Source organism: Lepus europaeus, chromosome 6, assembly GCF_033115175.1.
Source record: "Lepus europaeus isolate LE1 chromosome 6, mLepTim1.pri, whole genome shotgun sequence".
NCBI classification, from domain to species: Eukaryota; Metazoa; Chordata; class Mammalia; order Lagomorpha; family Leporidae; genus Lepus; species Lepus europaeus.
Window position 1 is genome coordinate 111,028,007 of NC_084832.1, and position 25,420 is coordinate 111,053,426.

A 25,420-nucleotide genomic window follows, 5' to 3' on the forward strand; every position below is an offset into this window, starting at 1 on the left:
AAAATACAGCAGACATTTGCTCTTTTATAGCCTGGCACATGTTTCCTATATACTTCCTTTAGACATTTCCCAAGTTCTGCTTAGGGAAAGCATCCCCTGGTTGGGTTCAGCCCATACGTTGAAGTAGGGGTCATGTAGTCGGGGCCTAGCTAATAAAAGATTTGCATTCCCCTAGCGTCAGTAAATTTGTTCAGAGATATGCACACAACCAGATCATAATTAATGTATTTATTAATTTTGCTTGCTCTGCTGAGAGGTAGACATTCTACTGAATTTGAACCCGAAAGGCTATAAACTGAATTTTCACAATGGCATTGTAGAAATACAAAGAGTCTGGGGCCAAAGGGAGATAAAGAAGGCAAGTTCTGCCGACCTTTGATACACTAACCCCAACTCATTCCTGAATTTAAATTCCTTTTCCCTGAACTTTTCGTCTATGTGGACCCATTTATTAATTCCCATTTTTTAAAAACCTATTCAATTGGTTTGTGTCACATGCAATCTATCTTCTTTGGCATGCTAATGTGTATGCTTATACTACCATAAATTGTAAGCATTGATTTTCTCATCTCTGTCTCCACTTGAGGGCAAAGAAATTATGTTGTTTATCTCTGTATTTCTTGTACTCTGAACAATGTACAGGGGAGAATACAATATTTGTCAACTAGAGAAGAGAAAATTTTAAAGCAGCTACCACAGGAAAAAGAACTTTCAGATTTTCTTTTCCGCTGTCCATTTAATCAAAGTGCATTTTAAATGATAAAATGATAGCATTTTTACAATGAAGAACAAATACTATGTCTCCATATTATTTACCGTTTTCCATGTACTGGGAAGATTAGAAAACTTTTTACTTCTAAGATTTTCAGAGTATCACCTCACCTTCTTTTTCTTGAAAAATATTATTGCAAGTGACCTTTTTGAATCTGATTCCTTTTCCTGGGAGTCTTTTGACACAGAGTCATACTGTGTCTTTGAATCCTTGGATTCTTCCTCCTCCTCTTGATCCGGGTCATCTTCTTCCAACTCCCCCACCTTCCCATGTTTATCAGTACCTTTCCTTTCACGGGTTTCCTTTAATGTTCCTATTTTCTTATTTTTAACTAATATTTTGAATTTTAGTGCCTACAGAAACAATTCAAGAAAGAATTATAGTTACACATTTGCAGGTTCGTATGCCCTATAACAGCCCTTGAAAAGTCGGTCATTATATTTGCAATGAGCCATGTATTGCAGTAAGATATGTAAGACCTCCATCTCTGTACACCCTTATTCATATTCTAATAGAAAACAGTGATTCTCCAAAAGCATAAGCCTGCTATGATCAGGACTGGCTATATGTAATCTCTTTTATTATATTCCACAAGTCGCTTCGGTTCAGAGCATTTTAAATATGGGAAAATTGTTCCTATACACATACATGTTAAATACATGTTATGTTATAAAGTCAGAATGTTAGAACTTCTGATAGTAAATGCTAGTAGTCAGCACATTCTTATTCAACTATAAAAAGTATTAAATGAGATCAGGTATGTAAACACATCTATCATAATGCCTGGCATCCACTATAAATGAAGCCAAAGATTTGTGAATCCTGCTCAAAGTTCAACTGGATCACACTCAAACAGCATTAACCTAATACTTCTTTCTATCAAAACTGGAATTATGGTACCGTCAGCGTCATTCATTCTAAATCCAAAGCCCTCTGTTTTCATCTTTAACTTAGATACCGCTGCCATTTTTAAAAATTCATAAATTTCACAAAACCATATGTCTGCCACGATGTACACAAAAAATGCTGAAATCTGGGTGATGAAGTAACGTTCTTTTCTCAAAGGAGTTTTGACTGGTCCTTCCCTTTTGTCGTCCTCAGATGCCAACTCAAATAACCCTGTCACTTTGGACCTCCTCTCTTTTACTGTCACCTTTAAATCTTCCTCTTAAGAAGCCTAACAAAGTGCACTCTGTAGCTATATGCAACAAAAGTGTTACCGGGCTCTCTGGCTAAAGGTACAAATTCCTAGGACCTACTTCAAAATTAGAGAAATGAGAGTCTTGACTTGGTGAGGTTTCAAACAGGCCTCCTTAGCAATCTATAGGCTGTTATTTCACACTGAACACTGAATTGAGTATGAGAAAGTGACTTTATTTCTAATTGTCATGCATTCACTAGAAAGCATCTCTTTATCTTACTATGGAGGTTAAAATTTAATGAAAGCTATGTGTGAACATATTAAAAATACAAAAAGCAAAACAAAGCATAGATTTTTGCGTAGTAGGAGAAGGAATTATCTTCCTAGAAAGCGAAACATCATTGCCTCATTATAATTTCCAGAATTAGATCATGATTCTTTGGTTAATATTATGATACATTTCCAGCAATTTAATGTTCTTTTATGTTTTTTCATGTTCTTTAAAGTTTTTTCCTACCAAAATCAAACACAATTTATAAGCATTCTTTCAAAGTGAAAGAATCAGTTTTTTATTTATCACATTGTTGTCTTATTATAAGCCCTGTATTTCTTGTCAGTAATTTCACAACACTTTCATTTAAAATGTTGTATCCATGTAAATAAAGTAGTAAAAGATAAAGGAGAATATTCAAATACTGTAAAACGCTGCTATTAAGAGTTTAAAAAGAAAGTTAAAAGATTCAGAGATTTAAAAGGCTAAGTTTACAAAGGAAAGCTTCTGAAATTTTTGACAGAGATCCCATAACCTGGGCTTTTACCTAATTCTTAGCCTTTTGCCCATAAAATGTATCAAATCCTTGGGCCTAATATTAATTGCCTTAAAACCATGGGCTCTGAAGTACAGTACACAAATACGGCTTTCCATCTATCTCTGCATTCTCTCCGTAAACATTTAGTCACCTAAATACTCCTGGAAGCGTTTCCTGGATGACACATAGCAAAGGCGTCTGTAAATAGTTAAAACCAGGGGCCAGCGCTGTGGCTCAGCAAGATAAAGCCAATGCCTACAGCACCAAAATCCCATATGGGCAACAGTTCAAGTCCCAGCTGCTCCACTTCCCATCCAGCTCCTTGCTAATGCTCCTGGGAAAGCAGCAGAAGATGGTCCAAGTGCTTGCCCCTTATCCATGTAAGAGACACAGAAAAAGCTCCTGGCTCCTGTCTTCAGCCTGGCCCAGTCTTGACTACTGTGGCTATTTAGGGGGTAAACCAGTTGATGGAAGATCTCTCTCTCTCTCTGTCTCTCTGTCTGTCTTTTAAATAAATAATTAATCTTTTTAAAAAAGAAAGGTAAATTAAAAAAAAAAAAGTTAAAATCAAGCATTTCCACTGGACTTTAACCCAGTTTCATGGATGAATATTTTGTTTCTGTTTTTCTCTTCACCTGAACCTTTCAAATTGTTACCTCTGGTGAAGGTAGTGTGTCTTGAAAATCATCAAGCATGTCACAGAGCAGGGAATCTCCCAGAATGTTCTGCAAGATGTCTGCCATCACTTCTTGCTGGTGAGGGGAGCAGTGATTTTCTAAAGAGAGCACCACTGGGTACTCAGATGTCTAAAAAATCAACCATTGCTATCGTTATTCACCAGAACTTTTAAATACTTTTAAAGTAAATCTTTTTAAGACAATTCATTTTAAAATTTGCTTCTAATATTCACCAGTTTTTCAAAATAATCAAGCATTCTTTAAATAGAAATACTTTTGCATATGATAAAACAAAGACCATTAAATCTATGGGCAATTATTGTTATTTCCGCCAAAAGTATGGAAAACAGCTGAAGCACCCAATGGGAGGCTACTTACTTAAATAAATCATATCACATCCATAAAAGGGAGTTTATAGACTCATTAGGAAGAAAGTAAAACTATAGATTTGCATACTGCTACAGAAAGTCACCTTTAGAGCAGTCTTCCGAAGAAGAGAAAGTAGCCAAAGACTAACATTTTAGATTTTTATTTTTTAGGGTATATGTATAGACAGATCAATAGGTATATATATTTACACATTTTAAAATGGAAAGGAAAACTTTATTACCACTGCTTTGAAGAAATGGCAATTTTCTGCTTTTTTGGTTTTTAGTTATAAAATCAACACATTTAGAATGACAAAAAGCTATAAAGATATTTCCAGCTGTTAATAATCACTCTTAGGTGAGGGTGACTCCACACAATACTGTATGTCCTTCATCACCAGTGAAAACAAAACTCCCTGTTGGGTCTCATCCAAAATTTTTGCCTTTGTTTTGTTTTCAGATGTCATCATTAGGGTACACATTTACCACCTTGAAAATGCGCCAGGGACTCCTCATACACACGTGGTGACTGCATCATCACAGCACCTGGAAAAGGAGCTATGATGTGACTTCTTCATGCATGTGTACATGTTTCCTGTGGCTTCTGTGGCAAATTGCCATAAACGTGGTAGCTTAAAACAATCGAAATGTATCCTCTCACAGTTCACCAAGACATCAGCCAAGCCAGGCTTCCTCGGGAAGTCCTAGGAGAGAATCTGTTCCTTGCCTCTTGCAGAGTTTGGTGGCTGCCAGTGGTCCTTGGCTTGGAGCCACATCACTCTAATGTCTGTCTCTGTAATCACATGGCACTTTCTCTGTTGTGTCAGATTATTTCCTACCACCTCCTCGCAAAGATACACATACGATGGCATTTGGGGAAGACCTCAATAATACAAGACAATCTACCCGTCTATGGGATCTTAACTTCCTTACATCTGCAAAAATCCATTCCAAATAAAGCACCATATACAGGGTCCAGGAATGAGAAGCTAATTTTTTTTTTAAATTTTTTTTATTTATTTGAAAGAGTCACATAGAGAGGTAAAGCCAGAGAGAGAGAAAAAATTCTTCCATTTACTGGTTCACTCCCCAGATGGCTGCAATGGCCAGAGCTGGGCTGATTTGAATCCAGGAGCCAGAAACCTCTTCAGGGTCTCCCACATTGGTGCAGGAGACCAAGTACTTGGGCCTTCCTCCACTGCTTTTCCAGGCCATAGCAGAGAGCTGGATCAGAAGTGGAAAAGCTGGGACCTGAACCAGTACCCATATGGGATGCCAGCACTGCAGGCTGGGGCTTTAACCCACTGTGCCACAGCGCTGGCCCAGACACTAATATTTTTGATGGGCCTTTATTTAGCTCATTGCAATATCCTCAACCACATACTCTATTGTGTATGTTTACTGACTAACATCTATAGTGTAAAGTTTTTCCCAAATACAAGGAATTTTGAGACCAGGTAAAGTGAGGCCCCAATGTGGATTCCTTGATAAGGTCCTGATTTCATTAACAGTGCAGAGTTCTTTTTTTGTCTTCCCTGGCCCTTGGTTCCGTCTTCTGGATGGAGCCTTTGTCATCCCCATTTATCCTCCGTGATGATATCCAAGGTGGCTGTTGAGGAGTTTGCATTCTGTAAAGCCAAGAAATTTTGCAGTCCAAGACCACAGGTTGTTTTAAGGCTCACTTAAGAGTCAGATTTGTGGGGCCGGCACCGTGGCTCACTTGGTTAATCCTCCGCCTGCGGCGTCGGCATCCCATTTGGGCGCCAGATTCTAGTCCCGGTTGCTTCTCTTCCAGTCCAGCTCTCTGCTGTGGCCCACGAGTGCAGTGGAGGATGGCCCAAGTGCTTGGGCCCCTGCACCTGCATGGGAGACCAGGAAGAGTCACCTGGCTCCTGGTTTCAGATCGGCGCAGCGCCAGCCATAGTGGCCATTTGGGAAGTGAACCAACGGAAGGAAGACCTTTCTCTCTCTCTCTCTCACTGTCTATAACTCTACCTGTCAAATAAACTAAAAAAAAAAAAAAAAAAAAAAAAAGAGAGAGAGAGAGAGAGAGAGATTTGTGGGGATATTTGGCAAAATAATTTCCTCACAAACTTAGGTGTCTTATACCTTTCTAAAAAGCTACATATGCTAATAACTAGACCCAATTTGTTCCTTAACTGTGGTTATCAATTATATTTTTTTTCATTTTATTTGAAAGGCAGAGGCACAGAGAAGAGAGAGGGAGAGAGAGCTGGAGAACCATCTCCCATCCCTGATTGTCTATCTAAATGGATACAACAGCAGAATCGGGCCAGGCAGAAGCCAGGAAAACAGAACTCAATCTGGGTCTCCACATGGCTGCCAAGGACCCGAATACTTGGACCATTACAGTTGTCTTCTGGGGTGCACGTTAGCAATAAGTTGAATTGGAAGAGGAGCCAGAATTTGAACCTGATGTTCTGATATGTGATGCTGGCGACCCAAATGCCTACCTCTACCAAGTCTATTGAATTTCCTTTCCTCTCTTTTCCAAATTAATAGTCAGTATCTTGAGTAGAAAGTCAAAACTTAAACAGATCTCTGGTGCAAAGCAGTTGTCTTATTTAATTAAGAAGTCTCTGTTACTGAAAGCCTGATTATATTCTTAACTCTTGTTCAATTTTTTTTTCAATTAAATTTTAGTGTACAATATAAAGTTATGGGATACATACAGATGGCAGAAAGGTTACTGTAATGCAAACTAACCTTCATCATCTCATAGTAATCCATTTCTCTTGTTTATGTGGCCAAGAGCAGCCAACATCTACCCATTTAGCATGAATCGCCAATATCTACTCATTTAGCATGAATCACCAACATCTACTCATTTAGCATGAATCGAATTAACAAGAGTGCTTCAAAAAGTTCATGGAAATGGAATTTTAAAAAATTTTTAGGGGGGAACTGGTGTTGTGGTGTAGCAGGTTACACTGTCACCTGCAATGTCAGCATCCCATATGTGCACTAGTTCAAGTCCCAGCTGTTCTACTTCCAATCCAGCTCCCTGCCAGTGCTCCAGGGAAAGCAGCTCAAGTGCTTGGTCCTATGCAGCCATGTAGGAGACCAGAGGAAGCTCCAGCCTCCTGGTTCTGGCCTGGCCTAGCCTCAGCCACTGCAGCCATTTGGGGAGTGAACCATCTGATGGAAGACCCTTCTATCTGTCTATCTCTCTCTTTGTAACTCTGCCTTTCAAGTAAATAAAGCAAGCTTCTAAAAGAAGGGGGGAAGAATTGGTGGAAAAGTTTTGAAATCCATGCATAGTATTTTTATAATACACATTTCCATGAACTTTCAGAAAGCCCTTCAGACAAAACGCTTTTATTGCCTATAGTCCTCACCTTGTCCATTACAGCTTGAGATTCTCCATCCTACATATATGCCACCTTGTCCTCTGACCTACATTTCTTCCCTTCTACACTGCTCCAATAACCACTGTTTTGTCCACTACCTCTGCATATCTGAATTGTTTAAGATTCCACATATAAGTAAAATTTTGCAATATTTTTATTACTTTTTTTAAAGACATTTATTTGAAAGGTGGAGTTACAGAGATAAAGGCAGTAAGTGAAAGAGAGAGAGAAAGAAGGAGATAGAGACAGAGAGAGTGATCTTCTATCCTCTGGTTCACAACTGCCAGAGCTGCATGAAGCCAGAGCTAAGAGACAGGAACTCCATCTGGGTCTACTAACATGTGTGACAGGGACTCGAGTACTTGGACCATCTTCTGCTGCTTTCCCATATGAAATATCAGAGATCTAGACTGCAAGAAGAGCAGCCAGGACTCAAACAAGCACTCACATGGTATGCTCATGCCATAGGCAGTGACTTAACCTGCTGCTCCACAATGCCAGCCCCTCAATATTTTTATTTCTGTGGATAGCTCATTTCATTTAGCATAATTTCCTTCAGGATCACCCATAATATGGTAAATGGAAAAATATCACTCATTTTCTGGCTGAATAATATTCCCTTGTATCCAGGTATCATTTTTTCTTTATCCACTTGTTCTTCAATGGACCCTTACATTATTCCATATCTTGGTGTTGTAAACATTGATACGATGAGCATGGGAGATCAGATATCTTTGCAAGCTGATGATTTCATTTCCTTTGAGTATGTGCTCAGAAGGGAAATGGTGGGATTATATGCAGTTCTATTTGTAATTTCTTTGAAATATCCATTCTGTTTTTCCATAATGGCAATCTACATTCCCAACAATATACAAGAATTCCCACACTCTCACCAACATTTGCTATCATTTGATTTTTTTGGTAATAGCTATCCTAATGACGGTGAGGAAGTATCTCACAATGTTTTCTAAAAAAGTATTTATTATTTATTTGAAAGGCAGAGAAACAAAGAGAGGGGGAAAGTCAGAGAGAGAGAGGGGAAAGAGTTCTTCCATCCACTGGTTCACTCTCAAAATGCCTGCAATAACCAGGTCTGGGCCAGGCTGAAGGAAGCAGCTGAAAATTTCATCTTGGTCTCCCACATGACACGCAGGGGCCCAAGACTTCTGCTGCTGCTTTCCTAGGTGCATCAGCAGGAATTCAGAGTGGAAGTCAGTAACTGGGACTTGAACCGGAGCTCCAGTAGAGGATGCCAGTGTATCAAGTGTCAGTTTAACCCACGGTGTCATAACACTGATCACTTCACTGTAGTTTTGATTTGAGTTTCCCTGATGATTAATGATGTTGAGCACCTTTTTTGGTCAACTTCTTTGGGGGAAATTTCTATCCAGACTTTTATCTGTTTGTCAGTTGGGTTATATGTTTTTCTCCAACTAAGTTGCATGTACTCTAAAAATTTTGGATAGTAACTCCTTACCAGGAACATGAAGTACAAATATTTGTTTCCCAATTCATAGGCTGCCAATTCATTCCATAGACTGTTTCCTCTGCTATGCAGAAGCCCTTTGGTTTGATATAGTCCTACTGATTTATGTTGGCTTAGAGCATTTCCCCCTTTGCTCTCTTGTAGGAGTTTTATGGTTTCTAATTTTTTTAAAGATTTACTTATGTATTTGAAAGGCAGGTTAGAGAGAGAAGGAGAGAGAGGTCCTCCATCTTCTGGTTCATTTCCCCAAATAGCCAGAGCTAGGCTAGGCCAGAACCAAGAGCTTCAGCCAGGTCTCATATGTGGTGCAAAGGCCTAGAGACTTGGGTCATCTTCTATTGCTTTCTCAGGTGCATCAGCAGGGAGCGGGATCAGAAGTGGAGCAGCCAGGACTCAAGCAGGCACCTGTATGGGATGCAGGCACCTCAGGCAGTGATTTAACTAATAGCACAATAGTACCAGACTTGGTTTCTATTTTTTTAAGATTTATTTATTTATTTTGAAAGTTAGAGTTACACAGAGAAATGGATACAGAGAGAAGTCCTCCATCCTCTGGCCCACTACCTAGATGGCCTCAATGGCCAGCACTACGCCATGCAAAAGCCAGGAACCAAGAGCTTCATCTAGGTTTCCCATATGGGTAGCAAGGACCCAAACACTTAGGCCATCTTCTGAGGCTCTACCAGGCAGAGAGCCAGATCAGAAGTAGAACCAGGACATGGACCAGTGTAAAAATGAGGTGCCAGTTTTGCAGGTAGCAGCTCTATCCAATTTGCTACAAAGCAGGTCCAGTTTATAATTTTATATTTAGCCATTTAATCCATTTTGAACTGGTTTTTGTATATGATATAACAATTCAATTTCAGTCTTTTGCTTGTGGAAATCCAATATTCCCATCATCATTTACTGCAAAGATTATCTTCTCTCCATTGTGTTCTGTCAGTGTCCTTGTCAAAAATTAGTTGATTATTTATTCTGGGTTTATTTCTGGGCTTTCTTTTCTGTCCTACTGGCCTATGTATCTGTTTCTACACCAGTACTATTTTTATTACTATAGCCTTGTAATACACTTTTCAATCAGGAAATTTAATGCCTCCATTGTGGTTTTTCTTTACCAGAATTGTTTTGACTACTTGTGGTCTCTTATGGTTTCATAAAGATTGCAGGATTATTTTTTTCTAATAGTGTGAAGAATCCCATCAGGATTTTTGGTAGGTTTTATATATTGCTCTGAGTAGTATGGATAGCTTAACAGCATTAATTCTTCTACTCCACGAGCACAAGATAGCTTTGTATTTATTCATGTTTTCTTCAGTTTCTTTCATCAGTGTTTCACAGTTTTCAATATACAGATCTTTTACCTCCTTGACTAAATGTATTTAAGGAAATTATCATAAATGGGGTAATTATCTTAATTGCTTTTTCACTTATGTCACTATTTGTATTTAAGAATGCTATAGATAGATTTTTGTATGTTGATTTTTGTATCCTGCCCTTTACTGAATGAATTTTTGGTTCCAATAGTTGTGATTGGTCTTGGTAGGAAATTTAGCATTATTTACATATAAGATCATATCATAAGAGATAATTTTACTTCTTCAATTCCAATTTGGATGCTTTTTTTTTTATTTTTCAGTCTAATCACTCATCTCTTGCTCTTGGATTCTTAGAAACTGTTTTCTATCCATGCAGGGCCTATGAATTTAAGATAGTCTCTATTTCTCTTAATTCCCTCAGTTACCTACACTGAATTAAGTGATGGAGTTAGCTATGCAAATATTTGAGAAGAGTAGAGATGTGTCTGGAAAAGGCTAAGGAGACCAGGGTAGTCAAATGAATCGGGTATAGACTAGCAGGAGAGTTCTGAGAGGTAATGAGAAACCAAGCACATAGAGCCTTGTGAGTGACAGTATGGGTTTTAGCTTTTCTTTTGAGTGGTGTTAAAGGTACTGACAAGGGAAATGACATGACCACTTATCAAAGTCACTGTGATTGACATGTTAATATCAGACTGCAGAGAAGTAAGGAAAGAAGCAGAAACACCAGGAAAGAAGCCACTACAATAATCCAAGTGAGAGGTGATCAGCAGTGACAATAGAATTGGATGAGAGAGGTAAATTTAGGATATATTTCTGACGTAGAGCCAAGATGATTTGCTGAAGAATTGATTCAGGGGTTTGAGAGAAGAGGAGACCTAAAGTTGACAACAATGATTTTTGACTTAGGCATATGGAATTTATGAATGACTGAGATGGAAGAGACCAGAGAAGGTACAAGATTGGTACAAAGATGAAATTATTGAGCTTGGTTTTAAACTTGTTCAGTTAAATATACCCATTCAATATTCAACTGAGAATGTTAAAAATGTACTTGCATACTTTTGCATAGAGTTCAAGAGAGAGGTTGGAATGATGATATAAGCTTAGAAATCATCAAAAATCAGATGTTGAAGAGAATCAATGAAGAACTATGAATGTTTTCATATAAAAAGAGAAATTGTGTATATTTGGTATTCATATCTTAGGAATGTTTATTTAAATTCTATTTTAATATATAATAGAACATATGATATAATTTTTGTGAATTTAGGTTTCTATTTATAGATTTTGTAGAACACTGACATCATCATAAGAACTTAAATTTGGCTGGTGCCGCGGCTCACTAGGCAAAATCTTCACCTGCGGCCCTGGCACCCCTGCCTGTGCAGGGGTCCAAGCACCTGGGCCATCCTCCACTGCCTTCCCAGGCCACAGCAGAGAGCTGGACTGGAAGAGGAGCAACCGGAACTAGAACCTGGTGCCTACATGGGATGCCAGCACTGCAGGTGGAGGATTAACCAAGTGAGCCATGGCGCTGGCCCCGGTTAAGAATGTTATACTACTTGTCTGGTGCTGTGGCTCCCTTGGCTAATCCTCTGCCTGTGGTGCCGGCATCTCAGGTGCTAGTCCTGGTTGGGGTGCTGGTTCTGTCCCGGTTGCTCCTCTTCCAGTCCAGCTCTCTACTGTGGCAGTGGAGGATGGCCCAAGTGCTTGGGCCCTGCACCCGCATGGGAGACCAGGAGAAGCATCTGGCTCCTGGCTTTGGATCAGCGCAGTGCGCCAGTTGCAGCGTGCCGGCCGCAGCGGCCATTGGAGGGTGAAGCTAAGTAAAAAGGAAGACCTTTCTCTCTCTCTCTCTCTCACTGTCCACTCTGCCTGTCAAAAATAAATAATAAAAAAAAAGAACTTAAATTTGATTAAGTTATAGGTGTATTTTATGGGCTTATTAAATATATACTGTTTAGGTACTTGTTAAGACTTTATTAAATCACTTTAATTATATTATAATTGCACTACAATTGAAGTACTGAACAGAGAAATCAAATATATGAGAGTACTTCAAAATACTTAGGGAAAACAGAACCTAAAACTAATGTACATTTTCCATGAATTTTTTTGAAGATCCTTCCTACTAAGTTTATAAAAGCAATTTAAATTGTCTGAAAGTACATAAATAGCTAAGCTGTAAAAGGGTTCAACTATTACCCAAAACCCTTTAAAAATAAAACATTTGCTAAAACATACTCAATTAATAGACCAGGATGAGTAAGTAAGCTATACTTAGTTCTAGGAAGAACTAGATATTTGCATCAGCAACTTTAATAAATTGAATAATTATTTTAAAATCCAAAGTTAATTTCTGAACATTCTATATGAATAGCATCATTGTAGTCATGAAAACTGTCAAAATTGAGATGCTTAAAGAGTTGAATATTGGGGGCTGGTGTTGTGGTGTAGCAGGTAAAACTGCTGTGCAGTGCTGATACCCCATACGGGCACCAGTTTGAGTCTCGGCTGCTCCACTTCCGATCCAGCTCTCTGCTATGGCCTGGGAAAGCAGCAGAAGATGGTTCAAGTCCTTGTGCCCCTGCACCCATGTGGAAGACCAGGAACAAGCTCCTGGCTCCTGGCTTTGGATTGGCACAGCTCCAGCCATTGCAGCCATCTGGGGAGTGAACCAACAGATGGAAGATCTCTCTCTCTCTCTCTCTGCCTCTGCCTCTGCCTCACTATAACTCTACCTTTCAAATAATAAATAAATAAATCTTTTTTTTTTAAAAAAAAGAGTTGAATATTGGTTAAAAAATCAGCCTATTATTTCTCAAATATTTTTGAACATAATCCATAGTGAGAAATATGCTTGACATTGTTGATACAATATTCATACAAACACAAATATGCACATACATGATTAGACAAAAAGTTCTATGAAACCACATGTGCCTCACTACTTGACATTAGTTTTTAAAAAAATCCACTTTTAACTATATACTACATGGATTTTACAGTCTACTAACAGCTCATAACCCACAGTATGAAATATTACTGATCTAAACAAAGTCCAAACATCAAGGATTTTGAAGCAAGAAAATTTTGGCTGGCTATATTTAAATAACTATAACTAAGCAAAGATATACACGTACCAAGAATGCATATTTCTGTATCGATTGGATAACAGTTTTAAAAAGAAGCTTGCTGGTGAGTGTATATCCATGGTAGACAACAGGTTCATCTTGTGATCCATCCCAGCAGTCAATTTCCAGACAACGACATCCTTTTACAAGGGCACTGGCAAAATTCAGCAAAATAGAGCATCATTATTGAACTATTAAGAATATATAGCATAATATATCAAAATATTTTAAAGACAATTTATGATTTTTCAATAAATGAAGAAATTCATAGGACAATTTTTGCATCTAGAAATTCACAACATTCAAAGAAAAGAACAAATCACCTGCATAGTACTATGCTATGTCTGTTTTTTTCCTAGTCAGATATTTTGCCCTTTTAATACTTGGTTTTCAGTGAGCAAAAAGGCATCTGTCTCCACACTTGCAGCTCTCAAATGTCCCTAACCCAAACCCAGTTGTGTTTATGATTTAGCCACTGTCAAAGGCAGTGGCACTGAAATTAGATAATGTTGATAGCTATCTCGGAATTATAGAGCGCTTTAATAACATGTCGTCTGATCCTTTGCTCACATCAAGTTTGGTGAATGGAATATGTTGCAGGAAGGGATGGATTCACGAGGAAGAAAAGTCATGACAATACTTGCTCCCAGGAGAAAATGCTGCAAAAAGAGAGAGTAGAAGGGCCTGATGCCTTAGCAACAAATGCTTATCTTCTCAACCATTTTATATATGGCCTCATTAATTCTAACCTAAGTAAGAACTGGAAAAAGTGAAATTTATGAAAATGAAACATAGATACCTGCTAATCTATGTCTGTCTGAGTCATAATTTCACTGCGAGAAAGTGTGAACTGACTGCCTCGTAATTCACCAAGTTCACCACTTAATCAGAACTGAAGAAAAAATATTTCTGCTTCTGCTAATATCTAAAACCAGATTTGATTTTCCCACCCATCAAGTAAATCTGTTTCTTGACCTAGATATAAATCCTATCATAGGGTTCATAAATCAGTTGTAGGTACTACGGGGCTTACATGAATTTTCAGTGTTTTCACTGTAAGAGAGCAGTGAAGAAAATGCTTTATTCACACACATACTTTGATTTACACTTGTCCACTGGAGCTGACTGCATGAAGACCTTTCATTGACTTTCTAATAATGAATATACAAATAGAGGTGTCTCAAAGTCTTCACAGACAACTTAAAGTAGATCATTGTACGCTGCCATGAAAATGGGTTATTCTTGGTCATTGATTTGCTAAAATTTACTGATTTATTAACATTAAAAAGTATGTAATTCATTCCTATAAATGTGTATATAGTGATATGGTGTGCTTTTTCTAAAATTTCACTCAGTAACACACACACACACACACACACACAGCAGCACTGAACTGAACAAAGCTTTCTTTTCATTTTTCACCAACACGGCCTGACATTGAGCTAACATGTGCCAACAATAGTGTCAGGACTACCAACATGGTATAATACTTCGTGCTGTGGACTCTGAATCCTGCAATTTCTATCTAGTCTTTTTTTTTTTTCAGTCTACAAGATCAAGGAATCAAATTTAGTCTCATAAAACCTTTAATAGTTTATGTGCTAATGATTTCCAATTCTATTTTTCCAGAATCAACATTTTTTTCTGATTTCCAGACATATATGTCCAACTGACCCTTTGACCTAGCCCTTTAAAAACTAATTAGTATCTCAGGCTTAACATGGGACAACAGAATTCTGGTTTTTGCCTCATATTCTACAATGAGTTTCTCCCTTAGGCTTCAGCATCTCACTCAACAGATGTGGTTATCAGCCCAAAATCTTGAGTGAAATTCTTCCCTCTCACCCTCATATGTCCATTCAGACCATGTGGGAAATCTGCTGGCTCTGCCTGCCCAAAATGTCTCAAATCCAACCACTGAATAAGATGTCAGAGCCCCACATCAGACCGTCCGAGTTTGAAATCTGGCTCCTGTTCTTGACTCCAACTTCCAGCTAATGCAGACACTGGGAAGCAATAGTGACAGCTCAAGATTCCTGACACCATATAGGAGACCTGAATTGAGATCTTGGCACCAAGCTTCAGTCTCAGCCCAGCCTGGGACCATTGTGGGTTGTGAAAAATGAACCATCAGAAAGAAAACTCACTCTGTATCTTTCTTTCTCTATCTATGATATTTTTTTAAACTCAACCACTTAGCAGCTGCCTCATGAGCTCACCATCTACATAATCATTATAACTTAAACTGCTACAATATTTTCCCAAATCATTATCTATCTCCACTCTTGTCCCATCAGTTTTTCTTCCACAGGAAAGAGTAAATCAAATTATGATGCTACCTTGAGGGAAATCCCTGTAGTGGCTTCCCAGCACAATTCTAATAAACTCATTAACCTTCAATGGTCTGCAATACACCCGTAAACAGATCCTATCTACCTCCTCAAACTCACCTCCCTTCCTTCACCATTTACTTGTTTCCAGCCACATTGGCTGGCTTCCTCTCATCATTTCCCCTGTTGAACATGTTATATATTTATTAAATTTCAAGTCACACTTGCTGTTGCCTGAGCAGGGTGAAATGATTTTGCAGACATCATATGGCCTTTGGTTCTGATGTTTCCAACCTCTGAAAGCAAAGTCCTCCACCCTATTTGACATACAAATTTACTGAGATCTTTACCTGTGAATGTCTAGTACAAAATTTACTGTATTTACATGTTTTCTTTCCTGGCATTATTTTCTAAAGTCTTAGAATTAATTTTAGCCAACTTGATCAAATCTAAGGTGTTCTAGTTAGCTAAATAAGAAAAGTCATATGTTCTGCAATTCCAAGATGGTTGAGTAGGGAAAAGACGTGCTGATTTTATTCAGGGAAAGATGACAGAAGAAAAAAGGAGGAAGTACATTCCCAGGGGAGAGATAGACGTTTGTAGCAGAGACTCTACAGAAAGAAGAGAGATGCTACGGAGCAATGTGGAATGTGTGGATGTGAAGCAGTGGGAGAGGACACCACCCATGAGTCCTGCAGCCAGCGGCTGGAGGAGTCACTAGCATCTGAGAGTGAGGTGAGAGCAGCCGGTCGTGGCCCATGCCACTGGAGATACGTCCTGAAGCAAAACCCTGCAGATCATTCTGACTTTGAGTCCAGCCTGAAGCCCTAGTTGGGGGCAGGTTACCCAGCTAATCCAGGGAAGAAAAAGCACATTTCTTTCTTCCCACCCCCTCACAAGGGCATCCAGTGACAGATGGGGAAAGGGCACCATCTTGACGCCAATAGAGGTTGGGGTGGCTTGCGCACAACTGGGAGATTTTACCAGAGGGGGAAGTCTGCGTTTCCCACTGACTTTGAGTTTTGCTGGGGGAGTTGGAAGAGGGTTGGGTACGCACTTAGGCCTGTGAGGTACTCCCATCCCATGAACCCATTACAAGCTCTGGGACTTACTCTGACAAGGCAGAGCACACACAGGTAGCTGTCTCTGCTCTTTCCATGGGTGAGGCAGTCCCATGGGGCTGAGAGTGGATGCTCTGCACCCTGTGACTATGGAAGCCTTTTGTGCTATGAACAATGGGAATTCAGTGACTGTACAATAAGGTATGGGATGTAGCTGGGTCTCTGGGCCATCACTGTGTCTGGAATCAGAGGCTCAGAGCTCCCTGAATGCCTTGGATGGGTCTTTGAAGAGGGTTCTGTACTCAAACTGAGGATTGCATAAATCCTTTGTGTGGTTCATGTGCTTGCATGCATGGGAGTTGTATCCACTGTGGGCTAACCTCAGGTACTGATCACCTTGGGAGAGAGGAGGGAAGGTTGTAATGACAATAGCAGTTGAGATCATATCCTTCCACCTTCTGACAATAGAGGAAATCTACCACAAGCAACTTGGGTGTCACCATGGACACTTGGGACACCATGGCCGGGCCTGTGGCGTCTCGAGGCCTGTCATCGCCCCCCCTCCCCTTGAATGTTGACCAGAGCTTCCTGGACCCACCCAGCACATACCTCTGGATATTCACTCAAGGAGGAGACACCTCCTTAAACCACAGAGGCATAACTCAAAGATAAAACCCATCAGAGGAGAAAATCAACAAGTAATTCCACAAATGCCTGAAAACAACTGCAGAAATTCAAGAAACAAGAACAAGGAAGACAACATGACTCCCCAAAAGGAACAAAACACTTCAATGTTAGAATGGGAAGATGAAGATATTGATGAAATGCCTAAAAATGAATTCAAAAGAATGATCATAAAATTATTCAGAAACACAGAAAAACAAATCCATGAGATAAAGAAATTCATACACAATATGGATGAAAATTTGGCAGAGAGACTGAAATAATTAAGAGAATTCAAACTGAAATATTAGATAAGAAGAATTAAATATGTCAAATAGAAAATACAAAGAAAAATCTCCACAACATACTTGGTGAGGCAAAAAAAGAATATCCAAGTTAGAAAACAAAACCATGGAAATCTGAGCCAGACAAGAACAAAAAAGAAAAAATTAAAAATCTGAAAACAGTATTCAAGATTTATTATATACTATCAAATGAGCAAACATACATGTGTTCCTGAAGGTTTGGAAAGAGACGTTGGAATAGAAGGCATATTCAGTGAAATAATAGCAGAAAACTTCCCTAATTTGGAGAAAGAAATGGAAAACCAAGTACAGGAAGCACACAGGACTCCTACTAGAAATGATCAGAAAACATTTTTACCAAGACTCATTGTAGTCAAACTTTCAATAGTAAAAACATAAAGAAAAGATTCTGAAATGTGCACAAACACCAGATTATGTTCAGAGGATCCCGAATTAGACGAAAGGCTGATTTCTTATCAGAAACTACAGACTATGAGAGAATGGAGAGATATAGTCCAAGTGCTAAAAGAAAGAAATTGTCAAACTAGAACACTGTACCCAGTGAATCTCTCATTTATAAATGAAGCTAAAATGAAGATCTTCCAAACAAACAGAAACTGAAAGAATTTGTCACCACTTGTCCAGTCTTACAAATGTTTCTTAAGCATGCGCTACACACAGAAAAAGAGAATTATAGTCATCATCATGAAAGAATATGAAGGCAGAAAATATCCTAGCGAAAGTACAAAGGAAATCCAAAGCAAACAATAGGAACATTTATGGAAAAATGTCAGGACAAAATCAATACTTATGAATCATAGTCCTGAGGATAAATGGCCTAAATTATCCAATTAAGAAGTACAGACTGCCTGAATGGATTAAAAAAAAAAAGACCTGTTTGCTTGCTGCCTACAAGAAACACACCTCACCAACAAAGATACACACAGAAAGAGAAATGATGAAAAAAGATATTGCATGCTGCTAGAAAGCAAAATGAGTATCTGTAGCTATCATAATAGACAAAATAGATTTTAACACAAAAATGTTAAAGAAGTACATTATGATTATGTTCAATTCAACAGGAAGATGTGACTATAATAAATGTAGATGTACCCAATGACAGAGAACCCAGCTATTTAAAAAAAGTTAAAGATCATCCACCCAGACCAAGTGGGATTCATCCCCGGTATGCAGGGATGGTTCAACATTCGCAAAACAATCAACGCAATACACTACATTAACAGACTGCAGAAGAAAAACCATATGATTCTCTCAATAGACGCAGAGAAAGCATTTGATAAAATACAACACTCTTTCATGATGAAAACTCTAAGCAAACTGGGTATGGAAGGAACATTCCTTAATACAATCAAAGCAATATATGAAAAACCCACGGCCAACATCCTATTGAATGGGGAAAAGTTGGAAGCATTTCCACTGAAATCTGGTACCAGACAGGGATGCCCTCTCTCACCACTGCTATTCAATATAGTTCTGGAAGTTCTGGCCAGAGCTATTAGGCAAGAAAAAGAAATTAAAGGGATACAAATCGGGAAGGACGAACTCAAACTATCCCTCTTTGCAGATGATATGATTCTTTATTTAGGGGACCCAAAGAACTCTACTAAGAGACTGCTGGAACTCATTGAAGAGTTTGGCAAAGTAGCAGGATATAAAATCAATGCACAAAAATCAACAGCCTTTGTATACACAGGCAATGCCACGGCTGAGGAAGAACTTCTAAAATCAATCCCATTCACAATAGCTACAAAAACAATCAAATACCTTGGAATAAACTTAACCAAAGACGTTAAAGATCTCTACGATGAAAACTACAAAACTTTACAGAAAGAAATAGAAGAGGATACCAAAAAATGGAGAAATCTTCCATGCTCATGGATTGGAAGAATCAATATCATCAAAATGTCTATTCTCCCAAAAGCAATTTATACATTCAATGCAATACCCATCAAGATCCCGAAGACCTTCTTCTCAGATTTGGAAAAAATGATGCTGAAATTCATATGGAGACACAGAAGACCTCGAATAGCCAAAGCAATCCTGTACAACAAAAACAAAGCCGGAGGCATCACAATACCTGATTTTAGGACATACTACAGGGCAGTTGTTATCAAAACAGCATGGTACTGGTACAGAAACAGATGGATAGACCAATGGAACAGAATAGAAACACCAGAAATCAATCCAAACATCTACAGCCAACTTATATTTGACCAAAGATCCAAATCTAATCCCTGGAATAAGGACAGTCTATTCAATAAATGGTGCTGGGAAAATTGGATTTCCACATGCAGAAGCTTGAAGCAAGACCCATACCTATCACCTTACACAAAAATTCACTCAACATGGATTAAAGACTTAAATCTACGACCCGAAACCATCAAATTATTAGAGAGCATTGGAGAAACCCTGCAAGATATAGGCACAGGCAAAGACTTCCTGGAAAATACTCCAACAGCACAGGCAGTCAAAACCAAAATTAACATTTGGGATTGCATCAAATTGAGAAGTTTCTGTACTTCAAAAGAAACAGTCAGGAAAGTGAAGAGGCAACCAACAGAATGGGAAAAAATATTCGCAAACTATACTACAGATAAAGGATTGATAACCAGAATCTACAAAGAAATCAAGAAAATCCACAACAACAAAACAAACAACCCACTTAAGAGATGGGCCAAGGACCTCAATAGACATTTTTCGAAAGAGGAAATCCAAATGGCCAACAGACACATGAAAAAATGTTCAAGATCACTAGCAATCAGAGAAATGCAAATTAAAACCACAATGAGGTTCCATCTCACCCCGGTGAGAATGGCTCACATTCAGAAATCTACCAACAACAGATGCTGGAGAGGATGTGGGGAAAAAGGGACACTAACCCACTATTGGTGGGAATGCAAACTGGTTAAGCCACTATGGAAGTCTGTCTGGAGATTCCTCAGAAACCTGAACATAACCCTACCATACAACCCAGCCATCCCACTCCTTGGAATTTACCCAAAGGAAATTAATTTGGCAAATAAAAAAGCCATCTGCACATTAATGTTTATTGCAGCTCAATTCACAATAGCTAAGACCTGGAACCAACCCAAATGCCCATCAACAGTAGACTGGATAAAGAAATTATGGGACATGTACTCCATAGAATACTATACAGCAGTAAGAAACAACGAAACCCAGTCATTTGCAACAAGATGGAGCAATCTGGAAAACATCATGCTGAGTGAATTAAGCCAGTCCCAAAGAGACAAATATCATTTGTTTTCCCTGATCGGTGACAACTGAGCGCCAAAGGGGAAACCTGTTAAGTGAAATGGACACTATAAGCAACAATGAACTGATCAGCTCCTGTCCTGACTTTAGATGTACAATGTAATACTTTATCCTTTTTAGTATTTGTTGTTGTTGTTGTTCTAGTACTATTGGTTGAACTCAGTAATTAACACACAATTATTCTTAGGTGTTTAAATTTTAACTGAAAAGTGATCCCTGTTAAATCTAAGAGTGGAAAAAGAGAGGGAGGAGATGAACAATTTGGAACATGCTCAATCGGACTGGCCGCAAATGGTGGAGTTAGAAATGTGCCAGGGGATTCCAACACAATCCCATCAAGGTGGCATCTACCAATGCCATCGCACTAGTCCAAGTGATCAATTTCAGCTCACAATTGATAGCTCTGATAGGTCTAAGAGTCAAAGAGATCACACAAACAAGACAAGTATCTGCTAATACTAACTATTAGAATCAAAAAGGGAGGGAAAGATCCAACATGGGAAGTGGGATACACAGCAGTCTCATAGGATGGCAGATGTCCTAAACAACACTCTGGCCTCAGAATCAGCCCTTAAGGCATTCAGATCTGGCTGAAGAGCCCATGAGAGTATAGCAGGCATGGAAAGCCAAGATATCATGGAAAAAAAAAAAAGACCTAAATGAATGATCTCTGTGAGTGAGATCCCAGTGGAAAGAACGGGGCCATCAAAGAAGGAGGTACCCTTCTCCGAAGGGAGGAGAGAACTTCCACTTTGACTATGACCCTATCGGAATAAGATCAAAGTCAGAGAACTCTAAAGGCTTCCATAGCCCTGGCAACTCATGACTAGAGCCTAGGGAGATTACTGACGCCATGAACAGGAGTGTCAAATTGTTAAATCAGCAACAGGAGTCACTGTGTACTTACACCCCATGTGGGATCTGTCCCTAATGTGTCGTCTAAAGCCAAGTGATGCTATAACTAGTACTGAAACAGTATTTTTATACTTTGTGTTTCTGTGTGGGCACAAACTGATGAGGTCTTTACTAATTATATACTGAAGTGATCTTCTGTATATAAAGAGAATTGGAAATGAAAAAAAAAACAACATGGTGTTAAAATGGAAATGGCATAGAAAATTAATTAATTTGAAAAAAAAATTATGTAGGATCTCTGTCTTTAATGTGCTGTACATTGCTATTTAATGCTATAATTAGTAATCCAATGGTAGTTTTTTCACTTGATGTTGCTATATGGGCAAAATGTTGAAATCTTTACCTAATATATACTAAACTGATCTTCTGTATACAAAGAGAATTGAAAATGAATCTTTACATGAATGGAAGGGGAAAGGGAGCGGGAAAGGGGAGGGTTGCGGGCGGGAGGGAAGTTATGGGAGGGGGGAAGCCATTGTAACCCATAAGCTATACTTTGGAAATTTATATTCATTAAATAAAAGTTTAAAAAAAAAGTTAATGGATTTAAAGGGAGATATATAGACTCCCAAACCAAATGGACTTAATTGGTGCTAAAGAATATGTCATTCCACAGCTGCAGAATACATATTCTTTTCATCATTGCATTGAGCTTTATCTAGGATAGACCACACATTAAGCCATATAGCAAGTTTAAGAAATTCAAAAATTTGAAAATATATCCTATATTCTTTTCTGACCACAGAGAAATGAAATTGGAAATTAACAACTAAAGAAACCCTGGAGAATAGGCAAATACGTGGAGACTGAACAACATGCTCCTGAATGAACAGTGCATCATAGAAGAAATTGAAAGGGAAATAAAAAAAATTCCTGGAAACTAATGAGGATGACATCACAATATATAAAAACATATGTGATACAGCAAAAGCAGTATTAAGAGGGGAGTTTATAGCAATTAGTGCTTACATCAAGAAATTGGAAACGTATCAAATAAATAAGCTATAAATGCATCTCAATAACTTAGAAAAAATTAAAATTAGTAGGAGGAAAGAAGTAGTTAAAATTAGTGAGGAAATAAAAAATACTGAAACAAAAATAAAAAAGATCAGTGGAATGAAGAGCTGATTTTTTATTTTATTATAAACAAAACAAAATCGATATACCATTGATCCAACAAATCAAAAAAAAAAAAAAGGAGACCAAAATCAATAAAGTCAAAGATAAAACAGGTATGTAGCAATGGATACCAAAGACACACACACACACACACATCAGCAGGAACTACTACAAACATCTATATACCTACAATTGGAAAATCTAAAAGAAACTGATGGATTCCTGGACACATACAATCTACAAAAACTGACTCATGAAGACATGGAATGTCTGAACAGAACAGTATCCAAGATAGAGACTGAGTCAGTTCTGAAGAACCTCCCAACAAAGAAAAGCCTAGGACGGAATGGCTTTACTGCTGAATTTTACCAGACATTTAAAGAACTAATTCTAACTCCTCTCAAACTATTGAAAACAATTGAAAGGGATGTAATCCTTCCAAACTCTTTGTAGGAGGCCAATTTCACCTTAATTCCAAAACCAGAAAAAGATACAACAAAGAAAAAGAACTATAGACCAATATTACTGAAAGGGTGAGAATCCCACCAAACTCTTTCTTTGAAGCCAGCATCACCTTAATTCCTAAACCTGAGAAAGATACAACAGAGAAAGGGAACTACAGACCAATTTCCCTGATGAACATAGACACAAAAATCTCAACAAAATACTAGCTATTTAAATCCAACAACACATAAGAACGATCATTCACCCAGACCAAGTAGGAGTTACCCCAGGTATGGAGAGTGGTTCAATATAAACAAATCAATGTGATACATCACATTAACAAATTGAAGAATAAAAATCATTTGATTACCTTAATAGATGCAGAGTTATTGACAGAATACAACATCCTTTCATGACAGGAAACTTAAGAAAATTAGGTGTAGAAAGAACATTCCTCAACACAATCAAGGAAATATATGACAAACCCACAGCAAGCATCATTTTGAATGGAAAAAGTTGGAGGCATTTCCACTAAGATACCGAACCAGACAAAGGATGTCCACTTTCACCATTGCTACTTAATATAGTCCTTAAAGTTTTAACCAGCATCATTAGTGAAGAAAAAGAAATAAAAAAGATACAAATTGGAAAGGAGGAAGTCAAATTATCCTTGTTTGCCTACGTGGTTCTATATACAGGGAAACAAAAAGACTCCACTAAGAGACTTTTGGAACTCATAAGAGAGTTTGATAAAGTTGTAGAATATAAAATCAACACATGTAAATCAATAGCCTTTGTACACACAGACAATGACATGGCTAAGAAAGAACTTCCATGATCAGTTGCATTAACCATAGCTACAAAAAAATTTAAACACTTTGGAATGCAATTAACCAAGGAGGTGAAAGATCTCTACAAAGAAAATTACAAAACATTAAATAAAGAAATAGAAGATAGAAAAGATGAAAAAAATCTTCTAGATTCATGGATTAGAATAATTTATATAATCAAAATGTCCATGTTACTGAAAGCAATTTACATTCAATGAGATCTCATTCAAAATACCGATGACATTTTGCTCAGATCTAGAAAAAAAACATACTAAAATTGAAATGGAAACTCAAGAGTCCCCGAATAGCTAAAGTAATCTTAAAAATAAAAAAAAAAGCCAGAGGCATCACAATACCAGAATTTAAGACTTACCACAGGATAGTTCTAATCAAAACAGCCTGGTACTGGCACAGAAATAGATGGATAGACCATGGAACAGAATAGAAACCCCAGAAATCAATCCAAACATCTATAACAAACTAATCTTTGACAAAAGAGCTAAAATCAATCTCTGGAGAAAGGACGGTCTCTTCAACAAATGGTGCTAGGAAAATTGGATTTCTGCATGAAAAAGTATGAAAGAAGACTCCTACCTTACAGCTTATACAAAAATAAACTCAAAATGGATTAATGATCTAAATATATATCCTGAAACCATCATATTACTAGAGCAGAACATTGCAGAAATTCTGCAAGACATTGGCATAGGCAAGGACTTCTTGGAAAAGACCCCAGAATCACAGAAAATGAAAGCCAAACTTGACAAATGGAGTTACAGCAAGCTAAGGAGCTTCTGCACTGCAAAGGAAACACTCAACAGTTAGAGTGGCTTTCATACAGAAATCGACAAACAATAAATGCTGGTGAGGCTGTGGGGGAAAAGATACCCTAGTCCACTGTTGGTGGGAATGTAAACTAGTACAATCATATCAGACAACAGTATGGAGATTCATCAGAAATATGAAAATAGATCTACCATATGACCCAACCTTCTCAAAAGAAATGAACCAGCAAATGAAAGTTATCTGTCCCTGCATGTTTACTGCAGCTAAATTCACAATAGCTAAGATATGAAATACACTCAGATGTCCATCAAGCAATGACTGGACAAAGAAAATGTGGCAAATATACACTACTGAATACTACTTATCCATAAAAAGGGATGAAATCCTGGAGCTGCCACTGTGGCGTAGCGGGTAAAGCTGCTGCCTGCAGTGCCAGCATCCCACATGGGCACTGGTTTGAGTCCCGGCTGCTCCACTTCCTATCCAGCTCTCTGTTATGGCCTGGGAAAATAGTAGAAGTTGGCCCAGGTCCTTGGGCCTCTATACCCATGTAGGAGACCCAGAAGAAGCTCCTGGCTCTTGCCTTTGGATCAGCA

At 38.3% G+C, this 25,420-nt stretch overlaps 1 protein-coding gene across 2 annotated transcripts in view; it reads right to left on the reverse strand.

Annotated features, from left to right (window-relative positions):
* PLCZ1 (phospholipase C zeta 1) overlaps positions 1 to 25,420 on the reverse strand; it is a 63,121-nt gene that overhangs the window by 16,342 nt on the left and 21,359 nt on the right. Inside the window, exons 4-7 of one of the 2 annotated variants that reach the window (XM_062195513.1) lie at positions 13,087 to 13,231; positions 3,379 to 3,528; positions 1,036 to 1,125; positions 878 to 966 (exon numbers count right to left, since the gene is read on the reverse strand). In XM_062195513.1, the coding sequence (XP_062051497.1) occupies positions 878 to 966; positions 1,036 to 1,125; positions 3,379 to 3,528; positions 13,087 to 13,231 (474 nt within the window). The remainder of the gene's footprint in view (positions 1 to 877; positions 967 to 1,035; positions 1,126 to 3,378; positions 3,529 to 13,086; positions 13,232 to 25,420) is intronic. The other variant, XM_062195514.1, reaches the window with a different exon arrangement.